Here is an 18,516-nt window from a genome sequence, read left to right as displayed (position 1 = left end):
TGCAGGGGACACGGGTTCGTGCCCCGGTCCGGGAAGATCCCACATGCCGCGGAGCGGCTGGGCCCGTGAGCCGTGGTCGCTGGGCCTGCGCGTCCGGAGCCTGTGCTCCGCGACGGGAGAGGCCACAGCAGTGAGAGGCTCGCGTACCGCAAAAAAAAAAAAAAGGTTTAAAAAAAAAAAAAGAGGCACTTGCCCTCAAGACGTGTGGTTTCCAAGAAGTGTGGCTGGTAGGTTTCTCAAGTGGGAGTTATTATCTAATCAGAACCAACTGTCTATCATTACACTGCACTTTGAGAGGACATCTATGATTGGTCGACCAAGAGAGCAACATTTGAATTTAAAGAAAAGACCAGAACAACCTTAGGGTCATTACTTCAGTGAGAAAGATAAAGCTTTGTCAGAGTAAACTCCACCTGGAGTCAGAGATTAGGCACTAAAACCCTGTGTTAAGGTAAAAGCTTTACCTCATTAACTGGTGTTAAGTTGCTATTAATTTCTTCATCAAGAAATCAGCCCCTATTTTAAGTAAAACTCACTGAAAAGATATGTAAAAACTATGTGAAAACGCTTTGTAAACTGCAAAGGAAAAAGCTAGTAAATACAAGTATTTATAGCTTCAAGATTCAAAAACAAAACAAAACAAAACCCTCTAAATATAAAGCAAAATTTACCTGTCCGCAAAGGCTGTACCAGGAGGTAGCAGAGTCAGAAGCAGCCACAATTCTGACACCTACTTTCCTACTCATCATTAGATCACATGTAGAGTTAAAGTTTTCTCTCATTTTCCCTCTGCTATTCCATTGGACCACTAAGTAACTACATCCTCAGTACTTTGTTTATTCTGGAAAAGACATACATAATAAAACCTATAAAAGAAGAGAAAAAAGTGGCTCAGATGACTTTTTTATAGAAAAGAAACCATGGTCTCAAGTTAAAGACTGAAAAATTGCATCCTCTTAGTACTTTTACTACACTTCATTCTGAGTCTGGGATGCATCCTCAGCTTAATGAGATAGAAAGAAAAATGAAAGATCATTTATTTCAGGCAATACAAGTTCTTCTAATATAGCAAACATTAAAATTTTAGAGAACTTGAAATGCTGAAACTCCTATAATTCAATCATCTTTTCCTCTGCAATAGCTTCTATTATAGTTTCATTTAATAGATAAGGCTGAAAAAGACATTGTTTCAAATTTTATATGCTCTATTTTATGTCTATGAAGTAAAGCATTACAGAACTACTCACAGAGCCACCAAAGCAGCAATGTAGCATTTCCAGGGTTTTTTTGTTGAAATTCACTTTATTTAAAAAAAAAAAAAGGCATGAACAATAAATTACAATCATTTCCCCCTTTTATAAATTCTTCATAAAATATATTTGACAATTTAAAAAGAAAATTTCAAAAGTTACTTTCATTTTTGAAGTGCTGATGACTTATTTTTTGACCATTTTGTCATGCTGGTGAATTATCTGTAGCTGCTACAATAGTTTGATTGATAAACATTTTACAGTTAAAAACAACAACAACAAAGAGGAAAAAACAGACCAGCAGAAAGAACTATTCAGTGTGCTATTTATCTGACACTTAACATTTACTTCATCATAATGACAAAGTATCCCTTAGCACCAAAAAACTACAGGAACCCCATCTTTCTAAGTGACAACTAGTGCAAAATAACATTCTAGGAACTAACTGTACAACCCCATTATTTTAACTGGCCACAGCTGCCTATAAGCTTATTTGAAATATTTGGTCTTTTTTCAATTAAGACAAATTTCATAAAACACTATAAACCATGGCAAGAGACTCTAAGAGGAATAATTGTTTATTGAGTACCTATTATGCGCAAGGCACTGTGCACAAATTCTTGCTTTCATTTTTCCCCTAGCAATATACAGGAATTTCCCAGCTTCACTAATCATCTTTTATTTCTTACTCCTGGCTGGAAAAGGCCCATGGCTATATACCATTTTTTAATTCTTATTTTATCAACTGATCTTTAGTGCTGAGCACACAGTAGGTACTTAATAAATACCTCCTGACTGAAAGAATAAAGACAAAGAATTTACTATAATTTTTCTTGGTATCATGGGTTATTTTAGAATACAAAGACTGGAGAAAATTTCAGAAGAAACTTCCTGATCGCCTTACATCGTTACCGCCAATGAAAGAAATAATTCCACTTCATAGGTAACATAGAATATTTTTCAAAATAAATTATAATTGTTAACTATTTTAAATGAGGTGGGGCCAAAACCATGACATGTAGATATCTGAAGAGCAAATGAAGCATTGGCATACCATCACCTAAGTCATCATGAATCTCTTGCTGAAGTGCCGTGTCATTGATTAGACATTATAATGTTTTTTACTTCCAGTAACTCAATCCCCTTGGCCAGATCTGTGTTATACTAATTTGGCTATCCAGAGGGTTAATTATCATGAAGTTCCAGTGTATTTCCACCTCTAATTTCCAAAAGAATTCTTATATTTATCAGCTTGAGAGTAATATTAAAAGTATATGATTTTTCTTTTTACTTAAAAGGTTTTATTTTTAATAAAACCTTTCAGTTATTATTCAAACTTCATACCAAGTAATGCATAGTTCAGAAATTTTATGTACTCCGATTTTTTGTGCTTTTTCACCTTTTATAGTCCCCCGAACACATTTTAAATAAGGAAAAAATTACGATAGGAATATTCCAAAAGTTGTGGAAGTTCAAAAAACTGAGGAGACTGAATTATCAATGATTTCAATATTCTAATACCTTTTAAAATTTCTTTTTTTAACTTTTGACCAAAGAGTCTAGTGCTTTATAAAGATTAATCTATATACAATGGTCTTAAAGTATTAACAACCTTAAAGGTTGTTAATGTTCTGTTTTAGGAAAACTTTTCTTCCCTTACATTTGAACTATCTGCATTTACAGGAAAAAAAATTGGAGACAACCATATGGGGTTAAAATCAAACTGACTTCAAGAAGAATAATGGTCTGTTGGTTCTTGACACAGACCATACCAAGTGATTGTATAAAACTGATAACCTCTCTATTTGAAAGATATAACTTATGCCACAGTATTTTACCCATTTGCCAAACTGTATCATTTCCCACTTTAGAAAAAGGTGATCAACATTGAATACAACCATATCACTACCATTACTGTGTCAAATTAGACAAAACAGCATTAGTGCCAAAATGAAAGAAATTCCAGTGATTAAATGAGAGACCATATTAGGGCAGGCAATGTGAGGGTAGAACTCATTTGGTTTCTTCGACTTGATGCTGAGGCTTTGACAAAGTCTTGAAATAAAAAATTAATATATCAATTACTATAGTTCATATACAGCAAAGTTTTCAGATACAGAAGAATCCTGTGTTCAAATCTGTATCAGATTGCAGATGCTCAAGTGCAGACATGTCCCAATGCAGTGGTTTAATTAGTTAATTGAATGCGTGGTTATCTAAAGAAGGTATGACTGAATCATCAATGTCCTTGCCAACCTGTACCACATGATTGCATGGCTAATTCAACTCCTGCAGCTTTAGGGCACTGGAGAGCTCAAACATACTTCAGCAGCTTTGGATCATTTAATTTCACTTACGTTTAATCAGATAATTTTAGACTCTCCAAAATGATGCCTTAAAAAAAAAGCTGTATAATATTATAAAAATAAAAAACTTAGTATGATTTCATTAGAGGGAGGGACAGGGTAGGAGATGAGGGAAGGTTCTTTTATTTTTCATCACTGATTTCACCAGCAAATCTCAAAAACCCAAACCTACATCAAATAATTTAAACAGAAGTGGCATTTTTTCATATGGAATGCAAAATGCACACATTCACATACTTACATATACATAAATATATACATTTATGTTTCCTTTACAAAGCTTCAAAGGTTGCATTACCAGCATGCAAACCCCTTCTTCCATGGAAATTCCTAATACTGACAAGGAATGTCTAAAATACTTAAGAGACATATTTCCAGAAAACTGGACTTTCTTCTTTTCTTGGCTCTTAGAAAATTTTCCTGCCAAACTTCTACCAATGATCATTTAAAAAAATTTACACTCACATTGGTAATACACACTTAAAACATATTAACAAAATGGCCAGCTTGGACTTAAGAAAAATGAGGAAAAAAAAATCCCACAATAAAATCTAAACCCTTAAAAGGTGGAGTTTAGCTTTTTATATTCTTTTTCAGCCACATTATGTTGCATCACTGTTAAAACAGAAGCAGCATATTATCCAAGATATTTGCAAATAATATATGTGTCACGTTTCCCAGCTGCTATCTTTAAATGCAATTTGTACTAATCTGAGTTCTAGTTCAAAAGCATCTGGACGATCCTGAGGGTTTGCAGCCAGCATTTCCTTAATCAGTTGTTTCATTCGCCCATTCATAGACTTTTTCTTCACAGGAATGAGAAGTTCCATTTTGGGATTTTCCAGAAGTGCCTCCCCAACAGGCACGATCTCAGTTCCTTGTTTTACATAACTCCCCAAGAGTTCCTTCTTTGTCTCTGTGTCTATGAATGTGATCCTTTCCAGCATTGCCCAGATGATAATCCCCAGAGCAAAGATGTCAGCTTTTGCTGTGTAATGTCCCTCCCACACTTCAGGAGCCATGTAGAAATCTGTTCCACACGCTGTGGAAAGGAAACACTTGTTTACACTGACAGGTTCTTCTGGATTCTGCCCAAATGCTGAACAAACTTTACTTAGACCAAAATCAGCCACTTTCAGTGTGGGTTCCAAGTCACTGGTATCCAACCGGCTCTGAGAAATCAGGATGTTATCAGGCTTTAGATCTCGATGGATGATCTGGTTTTTATGCAAGAAAGCCAGGGCACTGCTCAGCTGAAGCATGAAGCTGGTGTTAGTTTTACGATTGGGTTTCCTGGACAACAGATACTCATTCATATCTCCTCCGTCACAAAAATCCATCACAAACCACAAGTAATAGGCGCTTCTGGGATCAAAGGCAATTTCTCCCTTTAGTGAAGTCTCTACAAGCTATAAGAAATAAAAAAACAGATTACAATCATCTGCACAGTTTATACAATTCAGCTATAGAGAAAGAGTTACTGATTAAGTTAGTCTCCAATGTTAAGTGGGAATTCCATGAATATTTTATTTGGTCAGTGCTTTCATATGTGCGTTTTATTTTAAACTTTAGTACTTCAAACTGTCACTTTGTCCCTAACAAATACACATCAAATCTCCAAGTCAAGAGGTAAAAACTTATTTAAAAATAGCTTTATTCTGAAAAGTATCCAACTGGCTATACATTTTCTACATGTGTCAATGGAGATGAACTCTAACCCTCTAGTTAATAGCTTCCTGAAAAGATCAAAGTTTCAGCAGGTAGATTTGCCAGCTGGGGAATAAACATCAATTAGGAAATTCTATTCCATGAAACTGCCTGAAATCTACTTCTTGCGTATTGCACTTACACTATCAACATAATCTGTGAAACTGAGAGAAAATTATGAAGGAACAAGAAATAAAGTGCTCCTGTAGTCACTGATAAAACTAAAGACATCATTACTTCATAAACTTCTACAAGCAGAATGCAAATATGTTGGCTATCTCTATCAACAGATGGCTTCTAAAAACCAATTTATAAAAATCATACATGCATTTTGATATAAAAATTCAAATCTGAGTTTGTATATTTGCTTGATACAAGCTGAAAATCTAGAATAAACCACTGTTTTACTTATATCATTATCTAATTATAACTCTCCTACTACCTGAAATTCAAGATTAATTACTTCACTGAACAGGAACTATCTTCTAAAATACAGTGCTTTGAAAGCATTTGTCCTATGGTGTCCTTTTCAGGCCTATGGGTTGAATAGAAACTCAGTAGGGAAGGTGAGGAGTTGCTGAAGATTGAGTGAACCGCTAATTTTATGTTTAAATCTACTAGTACTTCCTTTTGTCTTTTTGGTGGGCAGAGGCAAAGAACGCCTCTCCATGCCATCTCCCCCAATGGCAAACAGCCATAACTGCAACGGTCTGCAGATGTCTTCTTTGCATACATTTTCCTTGTTGCATGTGTTTGCCACTGAGACAGAAAATGAAAAAAGAGAAAGGTCCAGATTATACAGTTATTTACCAGGTGCACTGTTACTAAATATGCTGAGATTAAAGATGAGCACCATCACTCTTCCTTCATTTCTTCTCTTCTTCTGTCTTCGTTCTCAAAAGAAAACTTCCTAAATAGCTTTGAGCAATGCAGACTTCCAGAATTCAAATAACGGTTTAGAGTAAAGCCAGATAGTAGATATTTTAGGCTTGACAAACCACATAAGGTCTGTGTTCCATATTCTTTTTCCTTTTCTTTCTTTCTTCTTCTTTTTTTTTAAACAACTTCTAAAAAATGTAAAAACTATTTTTAGTATCCAGGCCATACAAAAACAGGCTGAGGGCTATAGTGTGAGGGCCCCTGGTTGAGAGCTACAGAAATACAGATCCCAGTCTGCTTACTGTCACGTGTAGAGGATGTTAGCCATTGGTTCTCTTGCCTGAAGTCCTTTAATAGCTTCCCTGTTCTCTTAGGATATAGTCTAAGCTCTTTAACATGGGCTATGGGATCCTGTGTGCTCTGACCCTGGCTGATCTTTCTAGCCTCATCTAAAACAACTCTCACTGTATAGTGCAGTCTTAGTATTTTCTTTCAATTTTTAGAACGCTTCATGCTTTTTGCTTCTAGACATTTGTATGTATAGTTATTTCTGCCTGGGAAGTTTTCTCAGTCACTCACCTGGCTAACTCCTATTCACCCTGCAAGTTTCAGTTGAAACAGTTCTTAATTCCTGAACCCCAGGATTATGTCAGGTTCCCTACTCTATGTGCCTATACCATCTTATACTTTTCATTCATGACACTCATCACAAGTATACATATTGGCCACTAAGTTCCTATGCATAAGATGTATCCTCTGTTAATTATTTGTTTTACATTTCTTCTAGGTGAGGTTTTCAGCTCTCAGGAACTGACTGAATGATTCCAAATGAGAACAAGGAAGATATCTAGAAAAACATGGAGAAAAAAAAATTTATGTACAGAATGGTAAGACCATGTATAGAGACTCTGTGGTCACACTATAGATTTGTTTGTCTTTACTAGTGTAAATTTAGAGTAGGCACTTGCCAAAGCGTGGATGAACGTCTGGTTAATAAAATAAATCCACAGAAAAGACAATTTTAATAGAGCTGCTTATTACTGAATACCTCCTATGTGCCAAGTATTGTATCTACATCACCTCTAATTTTGACAACTCCCATGGAAGGTAGAAATTATTATTCCTTACATATGAAGATACAGATGCTGGGAAAAGGTGGGTTATGTATCCAAGGTCATACAGCTAGCAAAAAGTGCCACAAGTCAAACACAGGTCTATTAGGCTTTAAAAAGATGAAATAAATTATTAAACAAGAAGGTACTTCAGATTAAAAAAAAATCACTGAATCAAGTCTGGAAGTACTTTATATCTTAAAGCCTTGAAAGATTAGCTGGTTAATGCCTAGTTACTATAACAGTTGCTTGATCTGGACTCAAGGATACCATCAGTACTTGCAAAGACATCATATGTTTAAATGTCTTTGCACTTGTAGTCTGATTATGCACTTTAGTCTCCAAAATTCAATGCAAAGTCCAGCAAGGTTCTATCCACTTTTAGGAGGGAATGTGGTAAGAATGTTTCTGATAGTTTCTATCATTGCAACGTACATAATAAGCACTTTTAGAAAAAAATACAATAAAACAAACAGGCTAAACAGTTGTGTTTTATATCCCTTATCTTACGAGAGAAAACTTCAGGGCACAGCACGCTAAACTTGCAGTATAAATTAGGTTCTCAAGACTGATATTTGTTTACCATACAATGAAACTTGCAAGTTTCTAATTACACAGAATAATGTGTTCCTTTTCTTTGTTGTTCCTAGTCCAAAAGCTTTTGTTGTTTTAAAACAGACTTTTGTACCCTGATGGTAAATTCTGAATTTAGACACACTCATGGCAAGTTGTTTCCTATTCCAGGAATAACTGGACTTAAGAAATTTTGCTCTGGCCTTTAACTAGCTATGTCTTAAGTATCTTTTCTCTTCATCAAGTGTAGAGCTACTAGAGATTTTGACCTATGGCAGAAGCCAATCTTAAAAAAAAAAAAAAATTTGTTTTCCTATATTAATGCTTTCCCCAGGTCTACAGAAGAGTAATTTGGAGGCAAAACAGTAATCTGGAGGTTAAAAGAGCACAAGTTTTAGCTGCTGGATACTTCTATGTTTAGCTCCCAATTCTGCCACTTGCTATGTGATTCTGGATAAATTCATTATCTATTCTAAGCCTCAGTTTCTTCCTTTGTAATGATGGTAATAATAGTACTTTCTTCATAGGATTGCTCCGAGCACAGAGCATGGAATGAGTAGGAACCCAAAGGTTAGCTATCAGCACTGTTAATAACATTCAGGTGCTACACCACATACTCCATGAAAATTCAATGGAATTGCATGGTTAAGACATTAAATAACCTTCTAAAACAGCAGAGGCTTATGTTCAAGCCAGTGATATATAAAGAAATGCCCAATTACCTATGGGTACTACTACTAGTTGTACAGTTTTTCCTTCTCTTCTGTATTCAGTTCCAAAAAAACCTGATTTCAAATAAGTGAACTAATTAGACTCTAGTCTCGATCACTTCTCTAGTTCCTATGTTGCCCCATTCCTATGCAGATTGGCAAGTATCATGGCATAACAGGTGGCATATGTTATTTTTAGGTATTTGCAACACAGGTTTAAATAAAACCTTGTTTTAAAGCAAACGTTTACTCAGTTCTTGGCAGACCCCTATCTACTTCTAACTATATAACCTGCATTTAAAAGTAGAAGTTCGTTTGACTCTTTCAATCCTCTTATTGCTGACCAATGCTACTTTCAAATCATTTCTATTTCCCATTCAACCACACATACCTGTAAATAAAGGGAAGAATTAGAGCCGTGGGACATCTTTTGCACCATCCCATCCTTTTGCAGGATGCATTCCTCCAAGTGAATCACATTTGGATGTTGGCTCTTGATACTGCTTAGTGCCCAGAACTCACGCAGGGCTAGTTCAACATTTTCAGGTGCATGGCATCGAATTTTCTTCACTGCCACCCGTGCAGAGGTCTTTCTGATGACTGCTTCATATACAACACCGTAACTACCTCGGCCTACCTCCCGTATTAGATCGTACTTTGGCTGGCTACTCACCATCTTCAAGGTCAAGGTTTCTGGAAAAATCAACAAAGTGATCTGTTGACATTAGGTCTGCCTACTGGCTTGTATTTCTTCTTATGCACGATTTAGTTATCATCTGTCTCACTGTTTGCAGTGCTTGAACGATATTTGCTATACATTGGGTAAATCTAAATATCTTAATAATAGTAAACCACGTAACACTAATGTAGTACTTACCATGCATCAGGAACTGTTCCAAGCAGTTTATGACATTAAATTCATTTAATCCTCACAGCAGCATTATGAGGTAGATACTATTATGGTCATTTTATAGATGAGGAAACTAAAGCACAGAGTTTAAGCAACATGCCCAAGGTCAAACAGCTAGTAACTGGTGGACCTGGGATTTGAAACCAGGCCATCTGGCTCTGACAGCCTTCATTTTAACCACTACACTATACTGCTTCTTACATGAACTGCTTCAAAACATCACTGCTAAAAATAAACCAAAAAATTCAGTATTTATTTATTGATTGTGAAAAAACGAACAAAACTCCAGCTTCTCCTGAAAACTGACACACACATGAAAGGTCATAAAAATGGCAAAACCAAAAACCAACCCTCACAGTTAGAAATACAAAAACCTGGCTTATACTTAGGGACTGAAAGTGAACAAGGTCACATAGAGAAGTGAAAATGTGCAGTTGTTTTTATTATTTAAAAGTAAATGGTCAAACTGTGTATGTTCTTATTTTAATTTTGTTTATGTTATTTCCTTATTTCTTGCAAAATAAATGAAAATACAGTTTGTGGAGAAAAATGTTTCTTTAAAGATAAAGTAAGTTACTTAGAATACGGTTAAATTTTGCTGTGGTTTTAGCCATAGTTATTTAGATCTAGGTCTTTCTTGCCAACGAAAACTGTCCTGCATCTTAAGGGGTTCTCTGAGGGAGTTCTTTGGAATTCAATTTGATAAATCATTTAAAGGCAGGAGCAAAGGCCCTACATGGAAACGCTCACGTGTTGAATCAAGAAAGTCTAAAGTGTGCCTCCTCACCCTCCGAAGAATGTCAAGATTCTGAAGAGCTTCAGGAACAAATTCTCATTTGTAGAACGCCAGCATGGGCAAGAAAAGTAACCTGAGATTGAACAACTTTTATATTGTACAGTTTAGGGGAACAAAAAGCTATCGACACTAGAGCCTGTGAAGTTGGGACCGGCTATTTTAAGTCCATAGGATAGATTTAATAAAGAAAATGAAAGCTCCTGAGATTGTTTCTTAATCCCACTTCCTCTAACTGGACACCCACTCTTCAAATTCCTGCAGTATTTCCTAGGGTCTGATTTCCTGCCACAGCATCCTCTGCCCCAGCTGCACAGTGGACACTCCTGTTCTCCGTGGATCGCCAACTCCCATCCATCTCAAAGTGGCTCCTGCCTTTGAAGCCGTCCCATATCCCCACACGAGAGAGCCCCTGAATAAGGGGGAGGGAGGGTGTTTCTGCAATCCCTGAGATCCTGGGTCAAGACACGGCACGGTGATGCATCCCGCGCGAACCTCGGGCACTTGGGACGGCATCCCCCGGGCCCCCGCGCCTGCCGGGCGCACCCAGCGCTCGGACTCGGGCCGGCCAGGCCGTACACCTGCCGGCGCCCGGCAAGGGCCAGTCCTAGGCAGAGGTGTTGCCCGACGCGGCGGCTCAGGGCCCCGCTCATTGGCCAAGTATCAGGCCCTCCCCCTCCCCGGCTACTTCCAGATGAAACCCGGAGGGGATCCTGCCGGGGCCCTTTACCCCGAGGAGACAGTCCTGCAGCTGCTCGACTCCTCGGGGCCAGCAACTGAGGCCTGGGGCCTGGGGAGGAGGCCACGGGCAGAAGAGGAGGCCGCTGCTGGGGCCGGAGGCCTGAGGCGCGCGAGGCCTTCCCCGGGATGCCTCCGCTGACAGCTCTGTGACAGGCCTCCTGGGGCGGGAGGCACGTGCAGGGCCCTCGGCTCTGCAGCAAAGCCTCTCTGCCACGCCGAGAGGCCAGATTTACCTCAGGGTAGCCGCCGCCGCTTCTCCCTCTCACGGGCTCTGCAGGCCGCCATTATCAGGCTGCTCGCGCCTCAGCCGCCGCGGCCTCCAGTCAGAAGCCGGCGCGCGCCCCCGTGGTGCGCGCGGACACACCCCCTTACGCCGCGAGACCCCGCCCCCCTCCGGCTCTCCGTAGCGTGAGCCGGGACGCCAAGCGCCGGTCCTACTGGGCGCGTGCCCGGCGCTCCGCTGGCCTGCTCCCGGCTCCCGTGGCTTTCCCGAGCCGGGAGTCGCGGGAGGGGTGCGCGCTCCGGAACGCACCACTCGTGCCCCTCCCCGCAGGGGTGGCTGGGATCGGGGAAGCCCACTCCACACCCGGGGCTTGGTCCTCTTCCAGTCTCAGCGGGCGTCCACGGCCCGCGGCCCCGTAGTGGTGGCCCGCGGCCCCGGAGTGGTCCCCCGTAGCAGGTCCGGGCCGGGGGCGGTGCGCGCGCCTGGTGCGCCTCCCCTCCCCCGCTCCGCCCCCGTTTCCGACCTACCTAGCTGCGGGCAGGTGTGCGGGGTCGCTGGGGTGGAACGCCTGGTGCATCTTCCTCCGCGCGGGCCTGGGATGCCTGCGGTAAGCGGACCTTTTCCGCGGACCCGCGGGGAGGCGCAGCCCGAGCTGGGAGGCCTGGCGCCCGCCCCGCCTGGAGGGAGGCTGCACCTTTTGTCAGAGTCACTGAGCCATGTTTGCGGGCGGTGCAGTTGCTGAGGCGGCAGCGGCGGCGGCGGCGCGGGGCTGGCTGCGATCATCTGGGAAGACGCCCCTGCTCCGTTGGCGCGGTGGTATCTCCCTTAAAGAAGCCGGCGCCTCGTTGTTCCGGGGCTCTGCAGCCGCGAGTCGGAGGCGCCCTGCCCCCGGCGGGGAGGAAGGGGCCGCGGCGCCGGAGCTTGGCTCCTGCAGCGCGCGCACGCCCTGCCTGGCGGCGACACCCTCGAACTCCTCGTGGAGAGTTGGGATGCCCCCCGCTTCTGCAGCTAGCGACGGAGGTCCGGGCCGGCCGGGGCCGGGATTGACAGCGAGGACAGCCCGACGGTCAGTCTGAGGCACTGGGGCACCCCACAGCCGTCAGCCAGATCCAAGCCCGCGTTCGCCTGACAGCAGCCCGGGACTGTCAGTTGCTCAGAGACCCGGACCAATCGGTCATTCAGTTCGTTTCACAGATCAGTAAGCAACCGCCAGAAACGTCCCTTCTTTCTTCGCCGATTTAATCTGCACCTACTTTTTGTCAATAAGGGGGTTGTTCCTCTTTCCAGTGCTGTATAAGGCACAATGTGCAAAGAATTTCTTGTTACAGCTCTCAAGGATCAACCAATTACCCGCTCTATTTTCTGTTCTCCATTTATGGACCTTCTCCCGAGAGTCTGGGACTGGGTTAAGTCTTTAAGTGATCTCTCCTAATCCTAACCAAACCCTACGAGGGCAGGGTTTATTACTAACCCTGTTTTTACAGGTAAGGAAGCAGACCTCTGCCTTATTTGACAGGTGTCTGTTTTGGGGTGGGGGGCACCTGCCTTGAATACCCACTCCCCTGGTGTAAACCCTCCTACCTACCTCCAAAAACAAAAAACAAAAAACCCTGCTCGGTAATCTGTTCAGACTAGTCCTGAGTGCAGCGTACCAGTCTTCACCTGTCAGCTGGGAATACTGATGTATTCTGAGTTTTGGTTTCTGCCCTTGAGAACAGAGGGAAAGTAGAGGGCTCTGTGTAGACAGCTACTTACCTGTGTGTAACTGATCAGAATCTGGGGAGGGGTATTTCTTTGGTCAAAGGAGCCTTTTCTTTTTGTCTCTTTGTCTCAGTCATTAAATACAGGAATCCCTCCTCTCAAGATGGTTGCAGAACTTGAAATCCACTCCCATAACTCCAAAGTTATGGAACTGGCTCTAAAGTCTGTGAAGTAGATGTTTAAATAATTTGGGGTGTCCTCTTTAGGAAAAAGATTACAAAGTGGACCTGTGAATACATTGCTGGGGCCTTGGAAAGGGTCTCTGTGAGGGACTCTGAAGCTTAAGCTTCCGAATAAATCTGCCCTGAAGATTACATTATATCATTATATTTGCCCATAAGCCTTTTACTAGAATGAGAGTTCCTGGGGACAGGAACCTTGTCTGTGATTCATTTCTGCATCCTCCTTTATCTGATATCATACCAAAATACTCCTGAGGATAGCATTGTCATACGTTGCTGATGGGAAGGCAAAATGATGTAACTCTAACTAAGGTAATTTGGCAATCTATAGCCACATTGCATATGTATTTACTCTTTCACCCAGTAAACCTAGGTCAGGGCTAAACTTGCAGGAATCTGTCCTAGTGATATATTGGCAAAATACAAAAAGCTCTGTGCACAAGGCTATTCATTATGGCATTATTTTTATAGCAAAAGATTGGAAACTGCTTGTGTCAGTTAAGAACTAGCTGAATAAATTATAGTACAGACACAGGATGGAGTGCTATGCAGCTGTAAAAAGATATGTGGAAGAGTTCTTATATATACTGATAAACAGAAACTATTATGTAGTGATGCCCATATACGTTAAGGGAAATAAGATACATAGCGTTTATAGTATGCTATCTTCTGTGTAAGTGGGAAGATATAAATATACATTAATTGCTTATATTTAAAAGTTAAACAATAGAAAACTCAATCTTCTAAAAATTGTTTGCTATGTGGGATGGAGTGGGTAGGGATGGAAATGAGACTTCTGTGAATATACATTATTATATAGTTACTATTTTGGAAACTTGTAAATGTTGCATATTTATAAAACAGTTCAATAAAAAGAATAAAGCACTCCATAAAAATTAAAAACAAATGGAGGGACTTCCCTCATGGTGCAGTGGTTAAGAATCCACCTAACCAATGCAGGGGACATGGGTTCGATCCCTGGTCTGGGAGGATCCCACATGCTGCGGAGCAACTAACCCCGTGTGCACAGCTACTGAGCCTATGCTCTAGAGCCCACGAGCCACAACTGCTGAGTCCTGCGCGTCTGGAGCCGGTGCTCTGCGAAGGGAGAAGCCACCACAATGACAGAGGCCCGCACACCGCAGTGAAGAGTGGCTCCTGCTCGCTGCGGCTTGAGAGGGCCTGCATGCGGCAACGAAGACCCAAATGCAGCCAAAGATAGATAGATAAATAAATTTTAAAAACAAAAAACAAATGGGAACAAATGAAGTGGTATAACTACACAGGGAAAATAATTTTAAGTGGCTTTATAAGTATTTTGACTGTACCTCCCTAATAGGATATAATTTAAGGATGAACTAGAACTGCATAGAAATATTAAATTGCATTTGTTAGCCTTATTATTAGTAATAATATTGCTATTCTGAATCTGTGATAGTTATATTTTTGGATAAAACAAAGTAGTTGTGTCAGTGGCAGTAGGAATCAAGATTTTCAGCATATGAGAAAAAGAGTTGCAAGTATTAAAGAAGGCTAGGATGAACTTAGATCTGAGTTACATAGCAGAATGAATGAAATATGTATTTTTTTCTCTCAAAAATGTATTTTCTAGCTCTGCTGAAAAGGCCTAGAAGCAAAGACCAACCCAGTAGTAATGAACACCCCTAGTGCACAGATTTGGTCTCTAAATACCATTTTCCAGTTTAAAAATCAATTAAGAATTAAACAAAGAAAGTCAAGGCTCCTTTGATAACTGTCTGGTTCTAGATCTGGAGCAGGAAAGATGAGGTTGGGTTGTCTTATGCCTGAAGGCCAGGAAGCTATCAAAGACTATTAGGATCATGTAAAAATGACTGAGGAACCAATACAAAGGGGCCCCACTGGCCAAAGATGGAACAATTTGAGCATTAAAAGAAAAATAATGACATCAATAGATTGCAACACATAAGATACATAAAAATAATTAATGATATGTAAGGAAAACACGTTTTTATCGATGGAGTTGTACAGGAAATCAACTAATTACTACAAACATTGATAAATAAAATAAAAAATTTTTTGCTCCTTCCTTGATGAGTTATATTGCAGGTGACCAAATAGTAGATAAGAAAGTTATTTTTTATAGAAGGATCCAATTAATAAATGCCGGAGAAATGATAGATTTAGAAAGGCACGATTTTGCAAAACCTAATGAAACAATGAGTCCTGGCAACAATCGTGAAATGATGCTGAAACAACTGGATGAAAAATTGTTGGGAAAATTTTTAATGGAGACCTTAGACTGACACTGCCTGAACCCACTGACCAGGCTTAAAATCATTAAGAGGGGGATACAATGCTCTCCATGGAATATTCTTGCCTGGAAAAAAAAAAAAAAACCCTAATCAAGCCAAGATCTAATTACGAGTTTACCAGAAATATGGGGCATAGACAAACACCACAGGCAGCCAAACTCACAATGTGGGACATTCTACAGGACAAGTGACCTGGTTTCTGCAACAAATTCATGGCATGAAAATTAAAAAGGAAGGTAGAATGTTAAATCATAAAACTCAACACACTTACCAAATGCAAAACCATTACTTGGATACTCATTCAAGTGAACTGCCAAAAGACATCTTTGGTACAATCAGGGAAATTTGAATGTGAACTAATTGATTAAGGAATTATTTGTTCTTTTTTGTTAGGTGTGATAATGACATAGTGCCTGTGGTAATAAAAGCCTTTTTCAGTTAGAAATGCACAGTAATGTATTCTGGATAAAATGAAATGAGGTTAAGGATGTGTTTTAAAATACTCTGCAAGCAGCATAGCAAACAAAAAGAGGGAGGAAGACTGGCAAAATATTGTTAGTTGTTGAAACTTGGGTACATGGGGTTCATTATGCTATTCTACTTTTTGTGTATGTTTGAATTTTTCCATAATATAAAGTTAGACAACCATGCTCAAAAAATTGAAATGTCCTGGATAGGTGGGAACTTGGCTGTAGCAATCCTGACCCCTGGTGGCAGGTTCTATTGGTGCAGCTGCTGCCCCCACCTTAGGGCAGGTCTGAATTCCCAGACCAGCCTAGAGCCCTACGAAGTGGGTAATATTAGTATACTATTTTACAACTGAGGAAACTGAGACTCAGAGGGACTAATAAGTCACTGGTGGAGCCAAGGGTCCAAAGTCCCATAAATTTCTGTGTTTCCGGACCTTACTTTTCCTATCTTAACCAAGGGATCACATGGGAAGAGGCAAGCAGAGATGCCCCTGATTAGAACAGGTCCACAGGAAGCAGATCATCAGGGAGCAATTTCACCTGTAAACTACAGAGAAATATAAGTAAGTAATATAAATGTAAATACATAATAGGTAATATTCATATTACCTCCAGTGCCAGGCATTGTACAAAGTGCTGTTTATACATTATCTCATTTACTCTGCACAGTTATCCTGTGAGGCATACGATTACTACTCCCGTTTTACAACTGAGGAAACAGAGGTTCTAAGAGGTGAGAGGAGGGAATTCTCTGGTGGTCCAGTGGTTAGGACTTGGCACTCTTACTGCCGGGACTGTGGTTCAATCCCTGTTCAGGGAACTAAGATCCCACAAACCACACAGAGTGGCCAAAAAGAAAGAAAGAAAGAAAGAGGTGAGAGGACTTGTCCTAAGTCACACAGCTAGGAAATGTCTGAATTGGGACTTGAACCCAGGTCTGACTATAATTCCTATGTGTTTTTTAAATTATTTTTTTGACATATAGTTTACATACACTGAAATTCTCACAGTTTAAGTGTATAATGCTTGCATTTATAACCTCTAGTAACTATTGTACACTGCTTGTCTCACTTTAGCATGAATGCACATATTAATTTTTTCCTGAATATTTTATTAATTTTTTCTAAGTAGGAATGGGAGCCAAGAAAGAGAAGAAAACGGTCAAAAAAGGGAAGGGGGGCAAGTAAGGTCAAAGTTCACAGTTCTGCCTAGAGCTGGCCATCCCTCTGGCGACTTTCTTTTCTTATACAAAGGGGTGGCTTCTTATATTTTTATCCTCTCTCTTCTTTTAGAAGAATCTCCATCATTCCCTCTCAGCCACTTAAACGTAATGTCAGTGCTTCTCAGATGGGGTGATTTGCCCTTTGGGGGACATTTGGTGGTGTCTGGAGATATTTTTGGTTATCACAGCTGGGAGGGTAGGTGCTGCAGGCATCCAGTAGGAGAGACCAAGAATGCTGCTAAACATGCTACAATGCATAGAACAGTCCCCAGCAGCAAAGAATTATCCTGCTCAAAATGTCAATAGTGCGGAAACTGAGAAACCCTCGTCTACAACAGTAGACTTGCTATGCACGCACCTCCAAGGCAAGTCTCTTGGTCCCCTTTCCCATCAGATTTCTGGCCCTAAATTCCACCCCTGTAGAAATTCTGGAGGCATCATTGATGATTTTCCAGAGACTTAGTACCCTTTAAAGTCATCTCACCCTAGGCCAACCACAAGGTGTTATCAAAATGCTACCAAAATTTTAAAAAATTATTTATTTATTTATTTGGCTGTGCCAGGTCTTAGTTGCAGCACTCGGAATCTTTTAGTTGCGGCATTTGGGACCTCTTAGCTGTGGCATGCAGGCTTTTAGTTGTGGCATGTGGGATCTAGTTCCCCGACCAGAAATTGAACCTGGGCACCCTGCCCTGGGAGTGTGGAGTCTCAACCGCTGGACCACCAGGGAAGTCCTGCTATCAAATTATTAAGGATGACTAACTAACCAGGCCTACCAGTGGCTGTTTGGGGGAGAGGCTCCTATCTTGCCATAGCAGGGAGAATCCCCATCAGTATTCCTTCCTCTCTCCTTCCCCAGCTGGGGGAGCCCCAGCCCCAACTCTGCAGGGGGAGGCTGATGCAGAAACTCCTTTGGCACTAACGTGCTGTGTAACCTTGAACAAGTCTCCTCCCTGCTCTGGGCCTGAGTTTCCCCATTTGCAAAATGAAGGGTCTGACCAGCTCATCGCTAAGGATCCTTCTAGCTCTGACACTGATTCTTCAATCCTACACCTCCACTATGCTTGTACCAAGAAGACTGAAATGGTCATTTCTTTTTTTTTTTTTTTGGCCATGCTGTGTGGCTTGGGGGATCTTAGTTCCCCGACCAGGGCTCGAACCTGGGCCCTCGGCAGTAAAAGCTCGGAGTTCTAACAACTGGGAATTCCAGGACTGCCAGGGAATTCCCTGAAATGGTCATTTCTGATCCAGCCCCCGGACAAGTGATTTAGGGGCCCAAGAAGGTCATGTGCCAGATACAAGCTGTTTTGTCTTTGGATGGGT

At 41.0% G+C, this 18,516-nt stretch overlaps 1 protein-coding gene across 1 annotated transcript; it reads right to left on the bottom strand.

Annotated features, from left to right (window-relative positions):
* Positions 1-1,295: 1,295 nt before the first annotated feature.
* PDIK1L (PDLIM1 interacting kinase 1 like) lies at positions 1,296-11,356 on the bottom strand. Its single transcript, XM_060016861.1, has 3 exons — positions 11,275-11,356; positions 8,989-9,290; positions 1,296-5,025 (listed from the first exon to the last, which is right to left on the bottom strand). The coding sequence occupies exons 2-3, from the start codon at positions 9,271-9,273 to the stop codon at positions 4,285-4,287; spliced, it is 1,026 nt and encodes a 341-aa protein (XP_059872844.1). The 5' UTR covers positions 9,274-9,290; positions 11,275-11,356; the 3' UTR covers positions 1,296-4,284.
* Positions 11,357-18,516: the final 7,160 nt, after the last annotated feature.

The sequence above is a fragment of the Delphinus delphis genome, chromosome 1, assembly GCF_949987515.2.
Source record: "Delphinus delphis chromosome 1, mDelDel1.2, whole genome shotgun sequence".
NCBI classification, from domain to species: domain Eukaryota; kingdom Metazoa; phylum Chordata; class Mammalia; order Artiodactyla; family Delphinidae; genus Delphinus; species Delphinus delphis.
Note: the sequence above shows the minus strand (reverse complement) of the source record. Positions and strands in the feature narration are given on the sequence as shown.

Bases quoted from the DNA above. Each gene is read 5' to 3' on its own strand.
- PDIK1L (XM_060016861.1), bottom strand. From the start codon at position 9,273: ATGGTGAGTAGCCAGCCAAAGTACGATCTAATACGGGAGGTAGGCCGA. The intron at 5,026-8,988 runs GTATGTGTGGTT...TATTTCTTATAG, and splicing joins ATTCTTCCCTTTATTTACAG to CTTGTAGAGACTTCACTAAA.